The sequence below is a fragment of the Ictalurus punctatus genome, chromosome 22 (genome assembly GCF_001660625.3).
Source record: "Ictalurus punctatus breed USDA103 chromosome 22, Coco_2.0, whole genome shotgun sequence".
NCBI classification, from domain to species: Eukaryota; Metazoa; Chordata; class Actinopteri; order Siluriformes; family Ictaluridae; genus Ictalurus; species Ictalurus punctatus.
In genome coordinates, this window is record NC_030437.2 from 12,204,453 (window position 1) to 12,232,037 (window position 27,585).

At 39.9% G+C, this 27,585-nt stretch overlaps 1 protein-coding gene across 3 annotated transcripts in view; it reads left to right on the forward strand.

Moving 5' to 3' along the window:
- The first annotated feature begins 6,314 nt into the window (after positions 1-6,314).
- dapk1 (death-associated protein kinase 1) overlaps positions 6,315-27,585 on the forward strand; it is a 70,522-nt gene continuing 49,251 nt past the window's right edge. Inside the window, exons 1-2 of one of the 3 annotated variants that reach the window (XM_017451791.3) lie at positions 6,315-6,481; positions 7,027-7,154. In XM_017451791.3, the coding sequence (XP_017307280.1) occupies positions 7,060-7,154 (95 nt within the window). In that variant the 5' untranslated portion in view covers positions 6,315-6,481; positions 7,027-7,059. Of the gene's footprint in view, positions 6,482-7,026; positions 7,155-7,559; positions 7,626-27,585 lie in introns of those variants that run through there. The other 2 variants (XM_017451794.3, XM_047149897.2) reach the window with 2 other exon arrangements.

Here is a 27,585-nt window from a genome sequence, read left to right on the forward strand (position 1 = left end):
CTCCAAAACTGACAAAAGTACAAGATGAAAATTTATCAGGAAGGCTGGCAAGAGAAATTATGACAACATTAATGGAACTGCAGGAATACCTGGCAAAAACTGGTCACTCCCTGCATGTGACAACAGCCTCTCATTTTCTTCACATATGGTCTAGGGTGATTAGAAAGAAACACTTTCTCTTGGAAGAAAATGCATAACTAAATAATCCCAAATCATGGTCTTACTTTATGTGATAACTGTAGAACTTTTTGGGTATAAATCCAAAAGATAAGCAAGACCCCATATCATCCAAAGTACGCCATACCCATGGTGAAGCTTGTTGGTGGCAGCATCATGCTATGGGACTGGGGCTCTTCAGACGGGACTGGGGCTCTAGTAGACATAGAGAGAATTATGGATAGCTCCAAATCCCAATCCATTTTTTTTTACAAAAACCTACAGGCCTCTGTTAGACAGATGAAGATGAAGAAAAATCTCAATTTCCAGCACAATAACAACCCAAATCACAAATTCAAGTCAACAAAGGTCCATCTACAGAAGAAGAAGATCAAAGTTTTGGAATGGCATAATCACAACCCAGATCTAAATCCTTTTGAAAACCTGTGGATTGACATGAAGAGTACTGTGCACAGGAAATCCACTTGCAATGTGATAGATCTGGAGCATTTTTACAAAGAAGAGTGGAATAAAATAGACAAATCAAGATGTACTAAGTTGGTAGATTCTTACCCAAAAAAATGAGTGCATTATTACAAGCAGAATGTGCTTTTATAAAGTATTAGTTAAGGGGTGTGTACACTTATGCAACCAGTTTATTGTAATAATAATAATAATAATAATAATAATAATAATAATAATTAAATATTCTTAAAACAGGGTTGTGTAGACTTTTTTTTATCCACTGTAGAAAGTGATGCAACAAAATGATGGACACTGTATGCTGTTTTACATTATGATGTAAGTGTGTGTTGTGTGTTATATGTACACGCACCTTCATATGGGTACCCGTACAATCGTGTGTGTGTGTGTGTGTGTGTGTGTGTGTGTGTGTGTGTGTGTGTGTGTGTGTGTGTGTGTGTGTGTGTGTGTGTGTGTATGTGTGTAGCCATGGATATGACCAGCTGTGAAAACACCAGTGATTAATGATCACACCTGTGGGGAGGTAATGGGCCAAAGGATGGTGAAGCACTTTAGTCTCTCAGTCATCTCTCAGTCTGCACTTGATCTTGTTGTTTTAACACTGAGTGTCTTGCAGAGTTGCTGAGGCCAGGAACCGTGGGCAAAGGGTGGCTATCCATCTGCAGTCAAGACAAGACTAACACAAGAGTTACTGACATGTATGAAAATGTCACTCAAAAGCACCTGCATGTACGTTCTGCATATAGGTTTTCTGCTGTCATTAGAAAAATGACATAATAGATACTACATGCCTAAAAAAAAAAGTAGTGAGAACCAGAGGAAGCAGAATGTGTTCAGGGTTTTCCTAAATTTGTATTCAAAGATCATAGCAGGAGTCATAGGAATCTTAGACAGGGCTAACGAAGGTATATATCCTACCTATTTCATAATACACATTTAAACACACAGGCAGACAGGGGGTCAACATTAGAAACTATTAAACTAAGAAAACTATAAATGGGACTAATACTGTAAATACTGTCAGTTAGTATTTTAGAATGAACAACTTTGGGCATGAACAAACACCTAGAAAAACAAGAAACTAGGATAACTGTGGGGGGAAAAACTCAACACTGGCTTAGAAATGCAATGTACCTTAAAAATAAATAAATAAATAAATAAACCTCCCTACAAGATTCCTCTGCTTGTCTCTCCAGGGACATTAAGCCCTACAAGAGAAGGTTTACTTTAGCAAAAGCTCTAAGTAGAACTCTCTTAGAAAGCTAGAACAGTTAAACTTCCAACAACCCCATTAGGAAGCCTTTTTTTCTTGGATATGGAATGGATATGTATACACAACCAACTGAGCCCTAACAAGACCAATAACAAGAAACAGATCACAGTTGCAGTTGAATAAGGCAGAGGTAGCACAGGAATGGGAGAAATAAGGAAGTAGACAAATAAAGCATGAAGCAGGAAGTTACTCAAATCATTTTCAGATAATTTGGAGTTCATTTTAACTCCCTTGCCAGACTCATAGGCATCCACAACAATTTTTTTTTCTGAAGGCCTTACAGAACTTTTTAGATCTTGGCATGATGACACCACACACCTCAATAATAAATAAACCAGACACTAGATATGAGAGGGGTATAAATAAGACAGGTTCCACCTGCACTCCCTAAGCAGGTTCTAATCACTGACACCTGATCTTGAACACCTGATTCAAATTTTATGGATTTGAAGGTGTGATAAATGTAGGGGTGTACTTACTTTTTCCATGTGACTGATCTGGGGTTTTTTTTTTTATTTATTTAAATTGTGGAAATTTCTGCAAAATTTCTGACCACTCTTCCATGCAATATTCTTTCAGTTGCAAGTTGTTTGAGATTTTCTTGCATGTACTGCCTGATTCAAATCCCCCACAACATAACCCTCCATTTCTTCTTTTTGAGTCAATCTTTGGTCGATTTGATAGTGTGCCTAGGAGCATTATTCTGTTGATGTCAGTTTGTATTGCTCTCAGTGATGGGCTTCTTTCATGTTATAAGAATCAAGTAAAATGAGCGATTCTGAAAACGTAATCTTTTACCTTTACCAAGAGTGCTAAAAGTGCTACTAATTATGGAGTTATCTCTTGAATTCAGAATGCACCTGCTTTGAACTTTTCTCATGTGTCTCCCCCTATCAAAATCACACCACTGGCTCACTGTTGCAGCAAGAATGAAATTCAAAACGTCTCTTTCTCACAATCCAGGCACCAAAGAGCTCCTCACCACATTACTACATACTCTGGTTCAAGATTACACACCTGCATGCTAGCTCAGGTCTTCAGAGAGCTTTGGCATGTCCTTCTCTAAGATATAGACATTCTCTTAACCCAAGATCTAATTGCTTTATTGTTCTGGTTCATCAGTGGCCATCCGCAAAGGTCTGAAAAACCTAGCACTTCATCTAGGATCATACATCTCTGTGTTTACTTCTTTATGCTGGTTAGCCTGCATTTTCATGCTCCATTTGCTCATAAAAAGAAATACCTGAAAATATAAAAGCATGTAAATTTATGTTGAGTTTTGATGTTGCTAGTTGCTAGCTTCTGGACACACCGTGAAGACATTGTGGATAATTGTTGAGTGTGAAACTTTAAATCAAACACTACCCTACTAATCAAAGTAGTAGCAAAGGTCCGATGACAGACACGGTGTCGGGCTGCCTGGTGAATTTATGTCTTTCTGGATTTTAATTAATAGGATTCTCGCCTTCCCAGACATCAACACTTCAGCTCTTGCATGGAACCCCGTCATTGAACATCTGAATAAACCTGACATCATGGCTGCTGGGACCAGCAAGTGTTGAGTGTTGAGTCATGTTTCAGTCAACGCATTTTATCGTGTCAGCTGGTTTTATGTTCAAGCTCATGTCTTTGTGCTGTTGGATAAATTACAGCCCAGCTCTAAGTTTGATATTTGTGAGAAATATATTGTACGAGGTGTAATCATCAAAGCTATTCATGCTAGATTGGCTAACATAAGCAGAATCACTACAACTACATCTGTTGTGTTTAAACTACCAACTAAAGACCAAGAAATAAAAGTGGGTATGACTGCTGATATGGAATCGGTTTGTTTTTTTTAATAATATGAATAACACATGCAATTAAAGATTTGTTGATCTTAAAAGATATGTTGAGACCTTTGTATTATAAAGTTCTGTCTCTCATGCATGCTTAAAGCAGACAGAACTTTATAATACTAAGGTCACAATATGGGAAAGCTGTATCCAATTACAATGCAAAACTTTTTTAAATATAGAAATTTCCCCTATTTTATTATTATTATCTCTTTTTTTGCATATACTATTATTACTTCACTAATAAGGCCACAACAGTGGCAGTTTGTCCTATGGCAGGTGGCAGTTTTGCGGTAGTAGGATTTGAACTCACAAACTTACAAAGACCCAAAGCTTGAATCACTGAGCCTCCACTGCCCCCTAGAGGAACCAAGGACAACTTCCCCACGCAAAGTATTTTAGTATCAAATTCTTAGTTTTGCACATCTAGACTGTCCTCATATTTTCAGTAATTTGGATATTGCAATGTTTGACTTCATTTTGTTCATTCAGTAGTTCATTCAGTCCAATATGACTTACAAATTAAGCATAAGCAGCTGTGTAGTCATGGGTTAAAGGCTTTGCTCAAGAATATCTTAAGATTTTAAACCACAACCTATATGAACCACTGAGCCACCACTGCAATGTCTAACAGTGGTACAACATACAACAGTACATATACAGTCCCCTCCAAAACTATTGGAGCAGCAAGGCCAATTCATTTGTTATTGTTGTAGACTGAAGATATTGAGGTTTGAAATCAAAGATGGAATATGAGAAGGGAGTTTAGAATTTCAGATTTTATTTCCTGATGTGTGTATATATATGCCAATGTGTTAAACGACATAGAACATAGCACATTTTGTATCAGACCACCCAATTTCTAGGCGATCTGAATTACATGCAACAGTGCTTGTTTAATAAGTTACAGTAATTAATTCAGTCACCTTTCTGTCCGTTGTTTCATTTCTTTTTCCTTAAAACAACACAGATGCAATAGTAATTTGGCCATTTATGTTCTTAGCTTTTTTTTTAGAGTGTTTTTCCACCACCAAGCAAGACTCGAGTTTTTCATTAATAGCATCACAAGGATAATAGTATTATGATATTGTACAGAGGGATAATAACAAATCTGTTTCCTTTGCTATACCTATGCGTCGGTGTTTTTCCAATTATTTTCTGTTCCTTGTTGTTTGGTGAGATCACCTCACCCAATTTCTAGAAGGCCAAATTGCATGCAATGCCCATGTCTGCGACTAGATGGCGCAAGTGTATTGCATCTTATTCATCTGGAGCCCACAAACGTGTGTGTTGTAAATTATATATAAAATGTAATATTGTTTCTAAAGGGGCGCACGGTGGCTTAGTGGTTAGCACGTTCGCCTCACACCGGGGTTCGATTCCCGCCGGGGCCCTGTGTGAGCGGAGTTTGCATGTTCTCCCCATGCTGCGGGGATTTCCTCCGGGTACTCCGGTTTCCTCCCCCAGTCCAAAGACATGCATGGTAGGCTGATTGGCATGTCTAAAGTGTCCGTAGTGTATGAATGGGTGTGTGAGTGTGTATGTGAGTGTGCCCTGCAATGGACTGTCACCCTGTCCAGGGTGTACCCCACCTTGTGCCCGATGCTCCCTGGGATAGGCTCCAGGTTCCCCGTGACCCTGAAGAAGGAGTAAGCGGTAGAAGATGGATGGATGGATGTTTCTAAAGTAAGTCTATTGCAATTAGTCTTGCAAAAGTCCTTATTAAGCTTTTTTATTTATTTACAAATCTGTATCGCCTATCTTTTAAAAATATAGCTTTTTTTTACCTTAAGAATAAGAAAGACTTTTAAATTATTCCTGTACAAAGCCTTGCATATGTAAGCATTCACGTCCTTGAACCTTTCAGCATTTTGCAACCTGGAGATGAAATGGACTTACAATGTGTCATGAATCTACACAAAAAGACACCTTTTCCTGGAAAGCCATGCATCATGAAGAACCAGTCCAAGTCAAATTTCTGATAATAAATCTACATGCTGATTTCTGTAAAGCTGCTTTGTGACAGTGTCTATTGTTAAAAGTTGTACAAATCAAAAAATCAAAAATTATTATTTTTCAGTTGAATTGAATTGAATTGAATTGAACTAGCAGCATTCTGGTTACAAGCACAGAACTAACACTGCTGAAAAAAAAACAATAGAAACCATGGGAATTCTAACGGTTTCCACTACAAATACCATCACAAATCATCAGCTAACCATTAAAACCATTACCATTATTAGTCCCTAGTGGTATCCACTATACATAACAATGCCACAAACAGAAGACAATAAATTACTTGTAGAGAAGTACCCACAGGTATCATTACAGTTTCCATTAAAACCAATACAATTCCCATTATAACCATTACAACAATTACAAATTCTGTGACTATTTTTGTTGTTGTTGTTGTTTCAGCAGGGGTGAAACAAAAAGGTACAATGTCTGTACAGACACAGTAATTATGTACATTTTAAGTGCACATGTAGACTATTTTTACATATCATCTAGGAGCGTAATAAGGCAAAATGGCGCCCCCTGCAGGCTGAAGCAACGTGTTTCTGTTTCACACAGCGCTCCCTGCTCAGGCGACGCCGCACACCTACATTGTTAGAAGCCTCCCATTTCCTTCAACATGCCATTTTCGTGTCTCTCTCGGTCGGTATGACGGTTTTAACGCGTTACACCGGACTTTACTCGTTTTCTGCGCACTGACGACGGCGGAGGATTAGAGGTAACATTTATTATGAGTGGCTTTTATTGAGATGTAATGGTAATGAGCAGTGTTCCGGGTGAGCGTATCCTACCCCGCTCCTCGCTACTTAAGTGATATGAAGAATACGATTGCGTTTGTTTGGTTCACACTCAACACAACACTGAGACCTGGAACTTGCGTTTAATGAAAACCCAAATGTGAGATGAGTTTCGGTAATGTTCCAGCCACAGCTGTCTCTCTCTCTCTCTCTCTCTCTCTCTGCCTAATACCGTGTTCTTCGTGTTCACTAGGCAACCAGCGCTTTAATTACTACAACACATCTTGACAAAACATCCCATAATATGGCTATTTATTTGTCATTCTTATGTATACAAGTCGCGCCGTCGTCGATAAAAGGTCTGCAAAGTGACGCGGCTCGAGCTTAAACAGGCCGGTTAAACGAATTTTTCTTGACAGAGATAAGAGACCTCCCTTCCTTGTTTCTTCTTTCCTTCTTAAATCCTTTATTATTATTATTATTATTATTATTATTATTATTATTATTATTATCTGCCCTCTTTTAGGTGGAATATGAGTAGGTTTCGATGTAAGCTATCATGAGGGTGCAGGTGATGGAAGCGCCCAGCACCATGACCACCTTCAACCAGGAGAACGTGGAGGACCATTACGAGATTGGAGATGAGCTTGGAAGGTACGGAACAGTATTTCCCTGTTTAAAAAACAAAACAAATGGTCTTTATAATTTTGGGGTGAAGTCGTTTCTGTGTGTGGGTTTTATGGAGAACCATAGCTCTTATTGCTTATGGATATGATTTAATGCTACATGTGCACAGTGTGTAATAGACCAGAGAGAGATTGGGACTGTTACCAATGTTATGAGGGTTTGAGGATCGTGTAATGGTCCCCTTTGGTCTCCTGATTGAAGGCAGACATGGTGCAGGGCTCTACCTTCACCTGCTCTCTTATGACATTGAAACTTACTCATATTTGACGTCAAAGAGGACAAATAAAGGAAATATATACTTTGTGCATAATCTACAAATGGAAATCTGTCTCTTCTTTGACTGTATATTCGTTTAATTGGCCTTTTTTTAAGCACCATGACTGCCTTCAACTAGGAGAACATGGAGGACCAATACAAGATTGGAGATGAGCTTGGAAGGTAAGGAATAATATTTCCTTTTAAAAAAAAAAAAAGTCATGGTCTTTAGACTTTTTCGGTGTAGTTGTTTGTGAGCCTAGGCTGTACCATCGGGTTGTAACGGAGAATCCTACCTCTAATTGCTTATGGATTGTTTGTTTAATGCTACATGTGGACAGTTTGTAAGAACCGAGAGCGAGACTTTTGCCAGTGTTACGAGGTCGTCCTCCACGGTCTCCTGGCTGAAGGCGGTAATGGTACTCGGCACTACCATCACCTGCTCGCTTATGGCATTTAAAACGTACACATATTTGATTTAAAAGAGGACAAATCTAGAAATCGTGAAGAAACTAGGAATGGAAGTTTGTCTTTTCGTTTAGTGGCCTTGTTGCATCACGACCACCTTCAACAAGAGAAACGTAGAGGACTATTACAAGATACTATAGGAGCTTGGAAGGCTCCTGGATTTTCCCCAAATGAGAGATCATTCTTTACGTCTGAGACTGGACTTTTTGGATGAACATGGCCTCATATGAAGGATATGAATGAATAAGAAGAAACCATGATGTTTATGTGAGCCTACATTGTGGATTGGATGGAGAACCCTAGCTCTCATTAATTTTGCTTATAATACAGAGAGGTTTAAATGCTACAAAAATGCACCAGAGAGATACTGTACTTTTGTAGTGTTGGCAATGTTGTAAGGTTTTCCAGTACCATGCAGTGGCCAGTGATTATGTGGCATGCTAGACATCTACGGCGTTTTATTAAATTGATCTGTATGCCAGTCATATCAAATTTTTCTATTTCACAGCTGAGAGCTAAGCCATGACTTTTATTGGATACACTTTTCACAAGTGAAGTTAATGCTCTTCAAATGATTGTCATCGATTTGCACGGCCTACATTTTTTCTCATTCGCTGTCACTTATATTATGGGCCTACTGTCTGGACATATAACACACAATTGGTCATGATTTAGCTTCATTTGCTAAGGTCACCTCATGCGTCCCTTTAGCCACCTGGTCATTGTGTTTGCTTAATCACGCGGGCTGTGTTTCTAGTGAAACCTTGTCAAGTGTGGTTGGAGATGGGGTAAGGCTCTCCAGCTGGATATCGCAAGCTTGTGCATTCTCACTCACTGCCAGGCATGTGGGTGGTGTTGCTCAAGCCACATGAATCTAGTCATGTAGTGGGCTGCAGCAAATTGGACTCTATATGTTTAAAAGAAACGGTTTGTGTATCTGCTGTCATGTAACAGCCTATAGGGAGTGGGAAATGCCCTACATTTTGATATTGTGTGGGATAAGTGGTACTGTTCCAGTAAGAGGATGCTTCGAGACTCTTGAGCTGACTCTTTTCCTCTTCACTGCTACAGAATGCAAGCTTATCTCTATTAAACTGAACGGATTTGTGTAATTGATTCAGGATTGCTGTTATGGCTGTTCTGTGGAAGTTCTTGCATTGAACAGGTTCAGTAATATGGGAACCACGGGACTGTATTTGATGACAGTGATGAGGAAATAGCTAATACGCATGCTTTCTCTCGCTCTTTCACTCTCCTATTTCTCTCTCAGAGCTAGTTACGGTGTAAAATGTCTCTTTTTGGAACGTTTAAATAAACATTGATTACGAGTTGAATGAATGTATTTCAATCTATTTATGTCAATATGTTGTGTATATTGTATCATAGACAAGTGTTAACTGTGAGTCTTGGGCTTGTGAATGTTTTATAACACATGAGTGTGTGTTTTTGATTGTAGATACTCTTACTTTTCACATCTGTGTGTCCATTAAACTGTAACAGCATGCTACTGATGGGCAAATCCTCAAACAGTGCTCAGATTTGTCTGTAGATCTTAGTGCTGAATTTTTTTTTCTTGTCTTGTGCTTTTTACTAGCGACTGATGAGCATTTTGTCAGATGATCATGCTTAGCCAGACATGAGTAGATCCTTCAAAATCAGTAAGATCATTGACAGTGTCCAACGAAGTTCGTCACCTTTGTTATCAATCACAGGCCACCAGAAAATAAAGTAATCCACAGTGCTTATATAAGTGGATCGGAATATACCAGAAGTGTGCAAGTGATCAGAAGATTGTGGGTTTCAGTCCCAGGACTGAGACCTGCTGCTTGGCTTATAAGAAGTGCCTGAAACCTGCATGGATTTGACTCATGTATAAGATGATTTGTATAAGTGTCTACCAGCTAAACCCAACTTCCAGGTTCATAGGATGTGCACAAAAGCAATATTGCCAGTCACTGCTTGTGGTTCAGCTTCGGTCTTCTGATTCGTCTTTAATGATAGAGCTGGAACCTCAACAAGCCTAAATCGGAGGATCCAGGTTTGAACACACAGGACCATTCGATGGGCTTTAGAGACTACAGCCATGGTAAACTCTGAACACTAAGTAGGGAGTCTTTATTTTGCTAATAGGCCATGCTAAGGGTGGTCCAGATGTAGTGTAAGAGCACACCTCAGTTGGCAAGGGCATTCGTGGATCTGGGCTGCGTTGCTACTTGGACACGACGCTGGGATTTACAACCAGCTTTTGTATGTCAAAGAAAGTTTTACTGGAGTTTGTGATTGCGTAAGAGGGCTTTTTTTGTCAAGTTGTCACCTTGATCAGGGCTTAATATTGACCAAATTGAATGTAGTACCCCACTGCTTCCCTTAATAGGAGGTATTGACCACATTACACAACAGAGATCCTGTTTAAATGCCCACAGAAGAGAAGCAGAATGCACTGTATTAAAAGCAGTGCATAGGCTGAATCAATGTGGCTGGACAAGCTGGTTGCCTGCCAAATTCCTCATTACGTGTTAATTCCGCTCTCACTAATGCGGCATGGACAGACTACACAGTTTAACGTCGATGAAGTGTTTAATTTTCTTGTGCACGTTTCATTTGGTATTATTGTTGAAGGTTTTGTAATATGAAAGAAAAATGATGGACCATATTTTGTCAAAGGTTGTGAATGCAGTACCGCATAGCTCCATTATGGATTATTACATTCAGGCAAATGAGAGACAGTGAGAGAAAGCCTCAATAATATTGACACCATCTTGTAATGACATGCAGAAGCTGCAAAGATGCCTGTGTTAGAAGAGGGTGCAGGCTGGAAACTTCGCAGTGAAGGGAAACTGCCATCCCCTAAAGATGCTTAGGCCTATTGCACTGGTATATATGATCAGCATCCAGTGCTTGAAATGGAGCAGATGTGTAGACTTTCTGTAAATATTTAACTGACTGGTAAGCTAAACATTCATTTGATTGCTGCAAAGGGTTGCAGAGGTCCATACTTCGATCATGAACGAACATCTCATGCCACCTTTTTTCATTTTTATTTCCATAAATGTGTCATTAGACTAAATATTTGGAATATGGAGCTCTGCTGGGTTGAACATGAAGCATTTTTGGGTGCATTCAGATCAACTAAAAAGGTAGTGTAGTCTGGCTAATAATTTATCTGGTGTTTCCATTAAAACGTCATTCAGTTCTGTACCGAAACGATGGTAGATTGTGCTCTTGGGAAGTCTGTGTATGTGTAACTGTGTGTTCTTGTGAGGTGAGATGAAAAGAGTGTGTCAGAGAGAAATAATTCTCTTTTGAGACAAGTCTAGTGTGAAGGGTAAGCGCTGACCAGCCAAGCATGCCAAATACCAGCGAGAGAGAGGATTCGGCATTCGTTTTTGAAATTCTTACTGGTGTGTGGAGCAGTAGACTCGAGCAAACTGGCAACATAGCATTGATATCATAAAATATGGCTTTACACTGTGATCGAATCATGAGTACGGTACCTGTATATTATCGTCTGACGTCATTGTTATTCACTTTAACAAGTGGCATGATTCATTTCTCATCATTTTTGATCATATAGATTTCACAGGTTTAGTAACTGAGGTGGCACTGTTTTGCAAGCACTTAAATACATATTGTAAATGACAAGTAATATTTTAGCCTTGTACCACAGCATTCTTCTCAGTTCTCAAATATGATTGGTAAGGTGGTGTTAAGGATTTTTATTTAACAGCCCGGACAGTAGTTCTAGCTGTAATTTAAATGATTTATATTTAATATTTATATCACAGTCCCTCTAGAATTTAACATGACATCACAACGTGCATTCAGCCAAAGCCAAAGTTGATCATGAGAACAGCTAAAAGGTCTCATTTACCAACAGACATCACTGCGAAAGACCGTGCAAATCAATTTCATGCAACTGCAATTTTGCCAATTCTTGAATTTTGGAAGAAGAAAAAAAAGCTTCAGCAAAATCAATCGTTTTTGGCCACAACAATTGCAGAAGAAAAAAAAAAAACAACTCTGCGAAATCCTGTACAGACTTGTATTAGGATTTAAGGTTTATATTAACGCACTCGTTCTGATGCGTAATCGTTTCTATAGTAACGGATCATATACAGGGACTAGTGTGCTCTCTACATAATCTAAAGCTAATAATAAACACACAAATTTTTACAAAGAAATGCGTGTAATTGTTGATATTGCGAAGCTTTTTGTACAGAGATTTAACGTTTATGTAAGGAGTCCCCACTGTCAGCGCTTTGTAAGTCTTCGGTACAGAGCACTTTCACTGCTGTTTTGTTCATTAGTGATAAAAGGAAGCTTACTTGTCTCATCGACGTTCCATAACATTAAATGTAAATATAGATGATTAAAAAGCACAGCTTGTGATTCATTAATGAATGTTAAAAATGCACTCCTTGGCAGACCGCTGTGGTATAAGAGGAATAAAATACTTCGGGACATGCTTTTATTGGAAAAGAATCTGCTTTTGGGTTGTTCGCATCAGTCCGTGTAATGCATCAAATAACGGCGTACCCCATACCACCGCCCTCGGCCTCCAGGACCATGAAAAGTTCAATCCTTTCTTTCACCATCACACTGGCCATCTAATGCAAGTTCTCCAACTTTGCATCCACTATTAACCACAGCCCACATGCAAACGCCGCCCAGAGGCACTAAACACTCAGGAGCAACACCCCTGTTTTATAATCATCGGGTGGTTTGTTCCAGGCTTGGGCGCTTTAGGTGTAAACTGACAGCCTAATCAAAAGGCCCAGACGCAGGCTATTATGCCCAGCTCCAGTCTACTGTGATTAATGAAGGGCCTGGTCACAAAGGGATTGCCGTGAGCTTAGACACAGGAGACGCTTTACGAGTGTGTGTCAGTACACGGTACATGTCGACTTCCTGCAGTGGCCCACACTTAACATATAAAAATGCTAACAATAATTATTGAAGTGTGTTTTTATAGGTCATACAGCCTGTCATGCAATCAATAGTCCCAGTGTGTGTTATGACATGGCACTGAGCATTTCAGGATGACACAAACTGTAACATGTTAGCCTTGTCAATGTGTTTATGGGTCTGAGTTCCATAAACGCAACATTGTCGGCCATTTATCGACTCGGCGCTGTCATAAATGGATGCCGCGTGTGAACCTTCAGGCTGTTTAATGGCAACGTCGTCATCGACATGACCATGCAGTGCTCGGTGTTTGATGGAGCTTTACCGTCGCGGTCTCAAGAGTCACGAGGACAACATGTCACCTGTTAGGTTTACAGCATATTCACAGCTTGTCAAACCTGAGCAGTGGAAAATGAGCATGCCCTCAAGATGCGACAGCGAGTGATGAATCACGTCTGGGATCGTAACCGCAATTGATCGCTCAAATCCGAGTGATGCAGTGGCCTACCACAGGGTATATAGCAAACATATTGATTTATTAATATTCAGTAACAGTTCTGCAGCTCCAACAAGACGCTGATCGCAGTGGTAATGCTGTTGCTAAGCTACAGTGGGAGTGATTACTAAGTAGCAGGAATTCACACACTTGTTACACAGAGCACTTATTAAGAGATGGTTTGTGAATTGTCATTTAGGTTGTAAAAATGCCTCTCACCAATTATTAGCCTCAAGCCTTAATTATTTTTTGTAGTAGTAAGGTTACCAGTTTATCCAGTTTAGCAATTGTAATATCCACCATTATACTGGTTTGGGACACTTGCAGAATACACCGTGGAAATTGCTGTGTCCACACTAGGCGTGTGTGACGTAATGATATCCTCCCTACACCATATTACGTTGCAAAGATATCCAGTGACCTATATCGCTGATTATATTATATTACCAGACCCGCCAACCCTTATGCGTAGGAACTCTACGCAAAACATCCAAGAGCGCTAGTACAAGTTATCACTCGGAAAATGCCTAAAGAGCATTCTCTTTCTCCTCAATAAAACAAGAGGTGAGCTACAAACGTATGAATCTGGGATGATCTGCACAGGTGTTTTGAACTCTGCGATATTAATAGACCTTTCTTGGAAGCCCTGCCCAATTCCCGCATCTAATGCGCTCCCAATTTCTGTCAAGGTTTATGGTCGAATATTTTGAGTTCATTAATAAATTAAAATGAGGTGTCCGCCATCACATGCTACCTAAACAGCTTTAGTGCACCTTGGCTTGGTACAAGTTTCTGGATCTGTCCTGGAGGGATGAACAGCATGCTTCCAGAATATATCGCCCTGGTTGGTGTTTTGATGATAATGATGGTGAGTCCAACATCTCAGTCCAAAGTCACCCATAGGTGTTCATCATTTTCATACTCCTTTAATCCTTCAGTGTGCACTGTCTCTTGGGGTGTGGTCATCTTGAGAGAGAACATTCTCATCAGGATAGAAATGTTTCATCATAGGATCATCAACGAACAGTCAGAATAACTTTTATATTGATTTGCAGGAACTCATCCCTCTAATGGGACTAAAACCATCCAAAAAGGTTTTGTCCTTTAATTTGTCACACATCTGTGTATGTTAAAGTATTCTCAAAGAAATTCTCTCTCTTTTTGCCAGTTGACTATGCGCTGATATTAAAAGCTACACTGTCTCTGCTGCCATGTTTTGACAGTAAGCATGCAGGCCTCCTCGAAACCAAACGAATGTCAGTTTCAGTCTCAGCAGTTGCCCTTTAAAGCCACCTTTACAGCTCCTCCCCTTCTGCTGCTGCTGCTTTAAGCACCCTCCTTACCCCACCTTTTTTGCAATCGGTTCAGCACATGCATCTGTGGCTCATCCCCGATTAGCCTCACTCTCCCCGGCTCGCCTCGTGCTGATCAAAACGGCTGAGCACGAGACACACGCTCTGCCTCCAAGCTCGTTTAAAAGCACGACGCATCCGCCAATGCTAATTTTATAATTAGTTTCACCAGTTCAGTGAAGTTACAAGTGAGCGCTTGTGTTTGGTGGCGTGATTTATTATTTTTTTTCTTCTTTTTCAGCATGGCTGTCTCATTACATTTTCACATAATGTGCCCTTTGTGGCCTTAAATCCTCAGGAAAGGAGCAAATTACATTCCACTGCCATGTTGAAGGCCTCTTTCTTGGTAATCACTGGGATGGAATTGCACAGCTCCTTGTGTCTGTTATGTCTGTTATCTTATTACTATAGCCCAGGGTTGTCAGCATTATAAACGGACCCACGGATCAATATAACCAGCTCAATGCTAACACTCAGAAGACCCCTTTCCAAACCGTACACAAAGTATAACATCATGGCTGTAATTGCTGAACTTACAGTAATGCTTGCTACAGTATATAGTTTGTGCCCTTGGCAGTGAGTTGCTTGTCAGTGGTTATGAAACGATAGTATTTGAGACTGACTAGCTGGTGACAGCTTTGCACTGCACTTTATTTGGCTCGGGTCCGTCAGTGTTTCCACATAACTGTGTGCTTCTGATTCTGAAAAGAACATGTCATCAGTGAATACTACACATAGCACATTAAGAGTGCATTTCTGTAGCAGTGAAAATGTTTCCTATAGGTATGACCTAAAACTACTAACTTCAGCTACGAGCTCTGAGTACAACGAGACCAGCTTTCGATTTGGTCCGAGACATTTTTTTTTTCTTCTCTCCTTGTTGGTGTCCATTAGGTTATAGTTTCTCTGCTCTTTCGCTTCTCCTGACGCTGATGGTGTGTTCGACTGAACTCAGAAGTGTGAAGTCTGATCTCTGGACTATGTCATTTTCAAGTTTGTTGCATTCTAACAAAAAATTGGTTGGGAAATAACATGGATGGCTTCTTAAAAGCGTGTCCAACAGGAGTTATTTTGAGACCGTCGCAGCCAAAAACGTTCGATTTTGCTTCGGCTCTTTAAAAAATTTTGCCCTGCAGCTTGCGGAGTTTTTACTTGTGGGAAAACTACTTGAATTGGCGAAATTGCAATTGCACGAAAAAGTTTTGCACGCTCTTTCAAGGTGTTGTCTGTTGGTAAATGAGACTTTTTAGCTATACTCATGTTCGATGCACGTGAATCGAAGAGGGCTTTGGCTGAATGCGCGTTGTGATGATGTCACATGACACGTCTTGACCCAAATCTGCGGAAAATCTGCAGTAATTTTGAGAAATTGCAAGCTCCTCCAAATGTTGTGGAGCTTGCTTGATTTTGCGTTCATTTCTGCAATCGCAAAATCCTGGAGGGACTGGCATGTGGGTTTTTTGTTGTTGTTGTTTTGTTTTGATTTAACATTCTCAAAACATTCTTTTACGTTCTCAAAACAGCAAACACCAAAATATGATTTAATTGTTTATACTAAATTTCATTTAAACAAGTTTCTAATTTCTGGATTGAATTATATAGAGTGAGTATGATCATTTCACTTAATATTAACATGATATAATTATGTTATAAAATGGTTGTTGTTTTATGTTAGTGCTGATGGGAAGAAATAACTGTAGTATTTATTAGATTTATGTGATTATAGCATATGCGGTAGAATAGTGCAGCTGTATGCCAGCAGTCTGGATTCGGCCCTGAGCTCGGTGAGAATACAGGGCTTGGTTTTATTCAAGTCTTTGAAATTGTATGATCAAATTATGTTGGATAAACAAAAACAAATTTTGTTAATGCGACTCAGTTCGATCACATGGAACCAATGTATACATTTGAATTGAAGAGTTGAGGAGACATTCCCAACTCTCCCGGGTTTTTTTTTCTAGTTGCAGGTCAGAAATTCCCAGCTCCGAGCTTTGGGTTATCCATGACCTGGAATTTTGTAGAAATGTGACCTTTTATTTAAAGAGCTGTGGGGAAACAGCAAATGTAAGTTTCTGAAGATTCTGCAATCAATCCCAGTAGTGTTTGAGTATGTGTAAATAAAGTAAATGATTTTATTTGAATGGAAATACGGTTTACATATAGTTATAACTAATCAAATGTATGCAAAACACTTTTCTCAAAAACCTAAATGATTTAAAAACAAAAAAACAACTTCTTGACAGTTCTCCAAAAGTTACCCAATTCCACAGGAATAGAAAGTGCTTGACAAAGTCATCCAACAGAAGCGCTGACGCACCAGTTGGAGAGTTACTAGATATCATGAGAGGGTGTAAGACTTCTGTTTACCCACTCCAGTTCTCCTCTATAGTTTAAACCGTACTGTTAACATATGACACAGTGTTTTGTACTGTAAAGTATGGTTAAATTTGGAGTGTGAGATTTGGGTAAAACTTATGTTTATATATCAATCTATCGCATGCAGTAAATATAGAAGGGATGGTACATCTGAAAGCGTATGACTCGCCTAAGGGGAAATTTCATGCTCCATGTATGCATCTGACATGGAGTGTTTGCTCAGTGTCAGACACAGAGTGCCTGGGATTCATCTGAACGCTGATCGAAAGCCCATCCAGTGGCTCTGGAAAGAGTTTCTGACCATGCAATGCACCAGGAACACTATTGTGGTCAGTACACTTATTACAGGCCTTTTGCATTAAGCACAGGTCAAGGGTTAATATAGCAAATGATGTGGATTTCCTTTCTTAGTTTCAGTTCCTGAAAGAGGCTTGTGAGCAAAAAAAAAAAGGTGCAGAGCCAGTTAAGCAGGGTTTTTTTTTTGCTGCAGTCAGGGGAGTTCTGATAAACTGGCACCAGTGGATTTTATTTGGAATTTCATCTTTTCTTGTAAAGTGGTGTAAAAAGGAAACTAAATGTGTACACACACACACACACACACACACACAGAGAGCCAGCCTTGTAAGTAGCATTAGAGATCGACTCCTGCTGTTTGCCTGCATGTGTCTCTGGTAAATCCACCAAGATTTTTGTCTTCAGCAAAAATGTTCTGTGTGTGTATGTGTTTGTGTGTGCTCCACCACACCACAGTTTCCTTGGTTACTCCAGAGCTGTTGCATAATGCGCATGGCTTTGGCCCGCAGATTAGCCGGCTCAGGATCTGCTCTCCCTGAACCGTCCTCCCACACTCATTTTCCACTAATGAATCAAAATGGCTCACGCAAGTAAACCATTAATTCAGACCATGCATATCTAAGGAGTCCCCTATATGGGACCTGAAGTCATTATGCGGAGGTGAGGAACTGAACCCAAACTGTTTGTTTGCCGTTGTCAGGTGTAACACGATGTTGAGTCGATGATGAGTTAAATCTGAGCAGATGATGTTAGTCTGATTTGATACTTGGATTATGAAGTTGTGTGTAAACAGACTAAGTCTGGTTTCACACCTTGTTCGTTTGTTGTATTCAACACCAGGTTGTTTTCTTTTTTCTTTTTTCATTTCATCTGATTGTTTTTACATTGCAATAATTTCCAAGTAGTTGTTTATACATGTGGGTGTTTGTTGATTGGTCACGAATTGGACAGGGATTCAAGCACTCAGAACCTTTTCAGGTTTGCCCCATTAGTACCTAATGCATTATTTTGTTTTTCCTCTACTGCTCATCTGGCATTATTATCAGCAGCGCATGCTGCAGGAACAGTAGGAGTCTCTGTCAATAGTCCAATGTTTGAACGGGTACATTATATGGACAGTACAGCACTAGTGGGCTGCTAGAAGGGAAGGGAAATACATGCTCCGATGTTCTCTCTTTGCCATGAGGCTTGATTTGTTACACTAGTGTAATAAAAAATATTCTCTGTTCAACATAACAATCATTTAAAAAAAAATTTAAAAAGCTTTACAGGTGTTCCTCTTATAAAATTCCGCTATAATACAGTTCACGGACAATTCATCATGCAGTAATACAGTGACTTTTCAATTATGTGACCACAACACAATGCATTCGATCATACAGATACAGGTCAAGTGCTTCAATTAATGTTCACATCAAAGTTCAGAATGGGGGTGGTTTGGTTTTGCTGATCGTGGCATGGTTGTTGGTATCAGATGGGTTGGTCTGAGTATTTCAGAAACTGATGATCTCCTTGGATCTTTACACACAATCGTCTCCTTAGTTTATATATAACGGTGAGAAAGCCTTGAAACATCCAGATAGCAGCAGTTCTGCAGGTGGAAATGCCTTGTTGATGAGAGAGTTCAGAGGAGAATGGCCAGACTGGTTTGAGCTGAGAGTACAGTAACTCAAATACCCACTCTGTACACCCATGGTGAGCAGGAAAGCATCTCGGGATGCACAGAACCTTGAGGCGCATGGGTTACAACAGCCTAAGCTAAAAAAAAGAAAAGCCAAGGTAAGGTGTAAGATAAGTTAAGTTAATTTATTATTTGGGGCACAGGTAAGGCTGAGGAATAAGACAAACATGAAACAAAGGTTCAGTATCAAAGAATATATTAAGAGATTCTAAAAAAGTAAAATACCAGGACAAGCTTCATGTTTCTGGTACAAGCTACTTTAACAGAAAGACCAGTTAGCTTACCTGTCTCACTAACAATAAACTGACAAAAAAAAACAGTACCATACAATACATATAACAGTATCATACAATATATGTAAATGTATGAAAATGTTTTAAAGGTTAAATGTTTACATAGACATGTTTACAGAAACCATGTGAAGACATGTTTACAGAAACCATGTGAGTGGCAGCGCAATAACTGAGCCAAATATAGGTAGGGTCAAAATCAGAATTGCAAGCAAATCAAACACAGCTTAATATGACGCACAAAGCAGATCTGAGTGAGCATTGATCCAGACTTGAAGCTTCCCGCAAAGGCTCAGAAGTAGAAAGTTAATATAAAGAAATTCTTATGTTTTGACCTTAGTAAAACTTCATGGCTTAAGATACTGAAGTCACATAATTGCCAGACAGAGCCTTCTAATTCAAAAGTCCTGATTTTTCTATAATCTACAGACTACATTCTTAGAAAATAATGTTATATCTAGAATCTTAGTGTTCTTCAGTTTCTCCTTCTTTGGGAAACTTCTAAAAGGCTGTATATAGAACCTTGCAGCAACAGTTTCAAATTGCACAAAAGATTCCAAGTAGTACCCCTTTATAAATCTGGGACCATAAACTGTCCAATAAACCCTTTCTTCTGTACATTTCCAGTAATTGGACTGCATGGCCACCGTAAGAGTGTTTCCACCAGCAGTGTACAGACCCATGGTTCTCTTGGTAGGAAGAGGACCAAGACCCCAAATTGGTCTGGTGGACAATGTTCCAGTTTTTTTTTTTTTTTTTTTTTTTTTTTTGTATGCACATACAGCATGGAGTGTTTACACCAGCTGGAAAGAAACGGCCTAATGAAATTGTTTGATTGGTTAGCCTCAGAGTAGTTGCATGCGAAGGCAGCCTAAAATCCTGCATGGAGTTAATATAGCAGATATTGGTCCAGTTGGATAGTTAGTGTAAGACATGTATATTATCACTAGCCTAAGACTGTTCTTGGAGCTATATATTAGATAATAATATTTGATTATGGTGTATGGACATCTGTGCAGTGCTCAGATGATAAAATTGTTAATTTCCTAACAAAGCTTGCCAGTAGCAGAAACTAGTAAAAATGGTACTTAATGATATTGAACAATCGGAGTGGACAAATGATCATTCAAGCTAGAAAAACTGTCCGTTTGGCAGTTGCTTCCAGTATACTTGGGTCCATTCCAGCAAAATTGCATTTAATTGAGTTGACTGGATAGTTTCCCTACTTGGGCCTCTTTCTTCAGAATATTCCTCATAGTTTCTCATCATATTAAGCCTAAAAGTCCCTTATCAAATCGCTTTCTGGAAAGATTGTGTGTAAAAGTTGTGCATCTGAACTGTTACTTTTCATAAAGGATTTAAGGCTAGTTCAGACAGCTAAAATGAAAATAAAGACTCTACTATTAATAATGTTCTCATAATCAAAAGGCCCAGTTTTAACTGAATCAATACTGGGGGGGAAACCTAATTGCTGAATGAGAGATCAGATTAGTTTGCAGCTCTCAGGGTTAACGGAGAAGCTGAGACTGCAATCTCCCAGCTGTCCGAATCCCTCTGCTGAATCCGACCGTGACAACCGTTCCATTTTACAGTTATGCAGAGTGAAAAAGAAAAGCAGAGCAAGACACATGCCTCCAAAAGTGCAAATTGTGTTAATCAGTAAATCAGTTCTGAGAATCAGGTGAAAAAATGAGGCTTTGTACTGTAGAGATATCAGATGATCGGTACTGCTTGATTCATCTGAGAAAGGGGAAAAAAGTCCAATTCTGTTAGCTCGTACAACACAATGCTTTATGCCTCATGATGTTAGCATGTGCATAATTGGAATATTTTTTAACACAAAGCTTCTTAGGGGTTCTGTTGAAAATTGTGCCAGTTAAGCTGAAAATCTCCTAAACCTGTGGTGCTACATGTTTGTTTGTTTGTTTGTTTGTTTGTTTGTTTGTTTATCTGCATTTGTCTCCTATATTCTTAAATGTCATACTAGCAGGCCTGTCATGTGACATGTGATATTTCAGCAGTATGGCATGAGCAACAAAGCCGGAGTTCTTGTAGTGAGCCAGTCCACACCAAGAGAAAAATCATAGGATATCCTCCCTCGTTCATAACGGTGTACATGTTGACACACTTCTCACAGTTCACTCAGCTATCCCATGATGCAGCAACATCAACTACCATTTTCTGCACACCCTGTATAACGTGTATTGTTCATTTAGATGTAAATGATCTAAAGATACCCTTAGTCTTTAGTTTGCGCGTTCAGTTGCTGCGTTGCTCATTCTCATGCTCGCTTTTGAATTATTGAGTAATATTTTTAAAAGATTGCCTGAAAACCGTTCATGTCGTCGTGCCAAGCATCTGCTCGGTTGTTTTTTGCCGTCCTTCTTGCAGTTTATTCACTTGTCAGTCAAGCACCAAAGCTTTTTCTTTTCTTTTCTTTTTTTTTATTGTGTAATTGGAGGAAAATTCGAGACAGACCCTATCTCTGTACAATGGCTGAGAAACTCACAGATAGTAGTTTGGCAGGGGAAATTGTTTGTCTGAGCCTTGCCGCACCAAGGCTTTTTTTTTAATTAACAGTACCAGGCTGGGCAAAAAATGGCTCGGAGAGACGTGAATAGAGTAACGGTAACAATGCTGTCAAAACAGGACTGCAATCCCAGGTGTTTCCTTTCTGTGGACCATTCAGAAGTGTGAGGGGTTTAACTAAACAGAAAAAGGTATATTTAATGCATGAGTTGATGTTAACCACAAACATCACTTGACGCTTGGGTGTGTAGTGTTTTGGGCTGTTTCGGATGTAACAGCTGCTGGGGTTATGTTGACCACACTGGAACCCCACTGAGGAACCGTGACGGGGCAGCAGCGGCCCAACACAAAAGCATCTTTGTCATGAAACTCGCAGGGGTTTAAACCCAGGCGACGTGATTTATACAAGCGGGGGAGGGAGGGTTTAATCGACAGTCACAGGTCTAAATTGCAATATCGTTTACAAGAAGTGTATATTCTCTAATCTGTGAAGCTGACAGGACAGTAGATACAGCAATAACAAGGTTCTCTGAACAATAGCTCTACAAGAAAAGACCCAAAATCTAAAAGCTCTTTTGTTCATCTGATTCCTTTAATATCGCAATGTCTGTTATTCAGACTAGCTTAACAATGCATATGTGTATAGTATGAATGTGCGTCTCCATGTGTTGCGAAGGTTTACTACACACCTTTGTCCCAACACATATCCGTTTGATATGTTATATGCAGCCGGCGTGAAAGAGGAGCCCTTGTGATCTCCGAAGCTTTAGTCCCACGGTTGCTTTTCTACGCTCGTGTGACGTTAACTTGGCCCCAAGTGAAACAGCAGCTCATGCTTGCAGGGAAAGTAGAACATCTACAACGACCTGGGAACAGACACGTTATATACCAGGTGCAAACTCTCATCCGAGCACAACCATTCATTTTGAGGAAATTGAGACAAAATGTGTAGCATGGTCTGTAGCAGTATATTCTTAGACATCCATTCACCGACAGTTTTGCTCATTCATGCAATTATCCAATCAGCCAATGTTGTTGGTGCCTGACAGGCTGCTCTGGGTATTTCTGAAGACAGACCAGGTGACATTTTTACAACTTAAACTGTCTTAAACTGCCGAGCCTGTGGGCAGTATAGCTTCAGATTCCCGTTCTTGGCTTGAGGTTTGATGGTGGTGTGCATTCTGAGATGCTTTTCTGCTCACCACAGTTGTAAAGAGTGGTTACCATAGCCTTCCTGTCAGCTCGAAGCAGTCTGGATGATTTTATGCTTTGCGCACCTGCCATATAATTGAATGAATGCACAAGTGCACAGGTTAAAGCAGGTGTACGGTTCCTGATAAACTGTCTTTCTAAACAAGCTTTTACTGAGTACTTTAAGTAATCTGGACAGATGATGTCCTTATAAATGTATGGTTCAAAATCCATTATCTTTTCATGATTAGTTTTTGGATCAGTCTTTCATGCTGGTGCCATTTGAACAGAATTACATCATCATAGCGTTATAGTTTATGTGCTGAGGGTGGGGAAAAAACAATTTTTTTAATCCCAATAGCTAATAGTGTAAAAGGCCATCTGATGTTGAAATGCATGTGAATTGGCTTTTCCTGTGGGAGGCGTTTCATTGCCAGTGTCTGCTCTTGGGTCCTCGTGAGTAATTGGTAATCTGCAGCCAGCATTTCCACAGCATGGGAGTGGCGATCATTGCTCTTTGTGCTCATGACTCATTCACATTGTGTGCAGAATTCAATGTATGTTTTGAAGCGTTCATCCCTCATATTTTGACTCAGATTATGGCAGGATTGAGGCTAACGATTAGGCCGATGATTATCTTGTGTTCTTCAGTCCTAGTTTTGTGCAACTGAATCCTTGAGACATGAACTAAGGGCAGCATGGGTCTCATCAAAGTTAGGTCTTTGGGGGGGTTTTCCAAGCAGGAGTCTATGGAATACATTATAAATGCTGTGAGTCAGCTAGTGTCTGCTGCTTTTGGGGATATTTTTTTATAGTGTGAGATCTGGTGATGAAGTCAAAATTCTCTAAGTGAGGTATTATATTAACTTCTGAAGCATGTGGGATTTTCGTGTATAATCGTTTAAAATGATATAAAGGTTTAATAGTCTCTGTCTTTTGTGCTAAGATTGGATGTGTTGTTTCCATTTGGAAATAAATAAATGTCTAATCTTCACATGAGTCTGTGGGTAGACATGCTGCAAGGCACTGTGCGCTTCATTTCAGGTGATCCACAGCAATGCTCTGAATACTAATGCTTCACTATGGAGATGAGGGGAAAATTGGAAGAGAACACAGGAAGGGGAACATTGCCAGCTCTAGAGGAGAAAACGATTCCTCTACTTCACATCAAACAGTGACATTTGACCGAGTCCTTTTCGTTATAGTTTCTGTACAAATTGCCGTAGCACAAGGCCGGGTTGATGGTTGGGGTTTGGAAGAATGATATTCAAATCCAGTACGAAGGGCAAGCCAGGGCAAAGCTGGTCCAGACATGCATTTCCTCTGGATTATCCAGAGCACCTAGGTGTCCTTTTTTCGACTGGCTCTGTGTACATTTACATCACAAGATAATGTGATAACTGTAAAAAATGAAACAACTTTTGGTAATAATTGATCCAAAACTTGCCTTGAAGTGGAATTGTAATGGAAAAACTCCAGATCTACACGAGTTCTGCACTTTTGTGAAATGTAAGATATTTGGTGATTTGGCCACTGCAACAAATACTTCTTTAAAGTTAAATCCTTAAAGTTCTCATTTTAAACAGTATACTCTTTTTAAATAAGTAATGATTTGAATTATATCAAAGTCACAGCAATGTCATTCACATAGCCTACTTATGGGAAAACCCAAATTATTATTTTTTTTAAATCACATTTTTTTGGGAGGGGAGGGGGTGGGTATAAGGAAACAGTTGTTTTGCCCAAAAATGTTAATGCTCCTGTAAAATGAAGTGTTCACTATAAATAGTCTTTTTTGTGGTCAATGTGATAGTACAGCGACGCAATAATGGGGCACTTAGCTATTTGAATAAGAGGTCAAGAATACTTTTTTGTGTAGTATCTCACAAAAGTGAGTACACCCTTCACATTTTTGTAAATATTTGATGATATCTGTTCATGTGGCAACACTGAAGAAATGACACTTTGCTACAATGTAAAGTAGTGAGTGTACAGCTTGTGTAACAGTGTAAGTTTGCTGTCCGCTCAAAATAACTCAACACAGCCATTGATGTCTAAACCGCTAGCAACAAAAGTGAGTACACCCCTAAGTGAAAATATCCAAATTGGGCCCAAAGTGTCAATATGTTGTGTGGCCACCATTATTTTCCAGCATGACCTTAACCCTCTTGGGCATGGAGTTCACCAGAGCTTCACAGGTTGCTACTGGAGTCCTCTTCCACTCCTCCATGACGACATGGTGGATGTTAGAGACCTTATGCTCCTCCACCTTCCGTTTGCGGATGCCCCACAGATGCTCAATAGGGTTTAGGTCTGGAGACATGCTTGGCCAGTCCATCACCTTCACCCTCAGCTTCTTTAGCAAGGCAGTGGTTGTCTTGGAGGTGTGTTTGGGGTCGTTATGCTGGAATACTGCCCTGCGGCCCAGTCTCCAAAGGGAGGGGATCATGCTCTGCATCAGTATGTCACAGTACATGTTGGCATTCATGGTTCCCTCAATGAACTGTAGCTCCCCAGTGCCAGCAGCACTCATGCAGCCCCAGACCATGACACTCCCACCACCATGCTTGACTGTAGGCAAGACACACTTGACTTTGTACTCCTCACCTGGTTTCCACCGCACACGCTTGACACCATCTGAACCAAATAAGATTATCTCGGTCTCATCAGACCACAGGACATGGTTCCAGTAATCCATGTCCTTAGTCTGCTTGTCTTCAGCAAACTGTTTGCGGGCTTTCTTGTGCATCATCTTTAGAAGAGGCTTCCTTCTGGGACGACAGCCATGCAGACCAATTTGATGCAGTGTGCGGCATATGGTCTGTTATCTAGCTATTAATAGTCTCTTATCTAGCTATGGATTTAGACACGGGTCGTTAAACGGACCGCAGTGAACGGGCCTAAATTGTACATAATATACATCTTCAAGCTCTCTTCCGTGTTTCCTGTTTCTGCGGCAGCTCCTCCCTATCCTGCTTATGTTTGCGTAGAAAAAGCAAGACTAATGATATGTGGCTAGAATTCCAATTATTGCTCACTACCCTTGTTTGTGCAAACTGATAGTGTCCCGGAAAATGGAAAGCGGAGGATTCTTTCATCTTCACTCTCACCCTTCTGTCTTTTCCTCATGACAGTAACTTTCTAATCTTATCTGTCCAGCTTGCTTTTGTTTCAGCGAGAAAACAATTTCCCCCTGATGTGAAGACAGACTGAGCTTGAAGTTTAAGGAAGCCAAGGATACAGATGTTGGCTTGTTGGAAATGCAGCTTAAGCATGTACAGCAATGGAAATGCTTGGCTTGACATAAATAAGTCATGCTACAGACAATCTTACCACTAAGTCCATGGTCTATGATGGACCATCTTTTATGGCAACCATTACTGGCATTACAACATGTCCTAGATAATCTCCGGTACCAGTATTACGAGACTGTGCTTAGTTACGGTTCCCCCATGTAATAAATATTAATGCAGATGATGAAGCTATAAATACCATGGCTACTATAGCATGGGATCCAAGCACACAAACTCCACACATCTCCTCTAATGAACCGCCCTCCACTCACTGCTGTTTAATGCAAATCTGTCAATGTTCACCGTGCTTGAGGAGCATCTCAAGTAGCCCACCTAAAAGTAAACAGAAAGCAGCACTGCAAAGGAGAAAAGGGTGTTGTTCCAGCCCTCCCCCATGGTCCAGCTCAAGTTTCCCTTTCAGACAAACTGGCCAAAAGTTGGAAGCCCCGTCCAGAAATTGTAACAATGACAACACAGTTCTGTGGTGGTTAAAATCCTCATCTGGGTCTCTTACGTTCTCGGGTCCATGAGTAAAGGTGAAATGATTTGTTTAAATGCTAATTAAATCATTAATCGTAGTTGGATGTTTTGCCCAATAGAGTTTAACTCAGTGTGGCCTCTTCAGAGGATCCCACGGGTATCATTAACAAGAGGGATTTTCTGCTTGTGTATGTCAGAAGAATGTGTGTCAGGTAACTCTGTGTTCGACAAGCTTTTCCTCTTAGTAGACCAGGAGGACATTATACCAACTATAACTCTCCCGCTCTCTGATTCTCAGTGAGGACAGCCTAGACTAAGATGCATTCCACAGGGAAGCACTTTCATTTGAACCACTGCCAGTTTGTCATTCCAAATAACTTCTATGAGTGATTTGTTGTTGTTATTGCACATGTTCTGCTTTCTCCTTAATGTTACTCAGCACTTTTTTTTTTAACAACGTCACAATTACACTAACTAGCCAACACTAGAGGTTTTCTAATCTTAGGTTCAATAATTTTCTTCGAACATGCCTTTCAGAAGTTAATTTGGCAATCAGAGTTTTCACATTTTTCATATTGATCTTTTATTGACAAATTGTCTAGCTAAGAGCTAAGACAAATGCTTTGGAGCTTGTCCTCAACTGACACAAACTTGCACTCCTGGTTAAAATTGGGGTGAGACGTGCACAGTGGCTTCAGCTAATACATGGATGAAGAAAACAAGTTTCAAGCACTCAGCATCAGGTATATAATTAACTGCTTTTACTGTGTGAGTCTCTTGTCACTGTA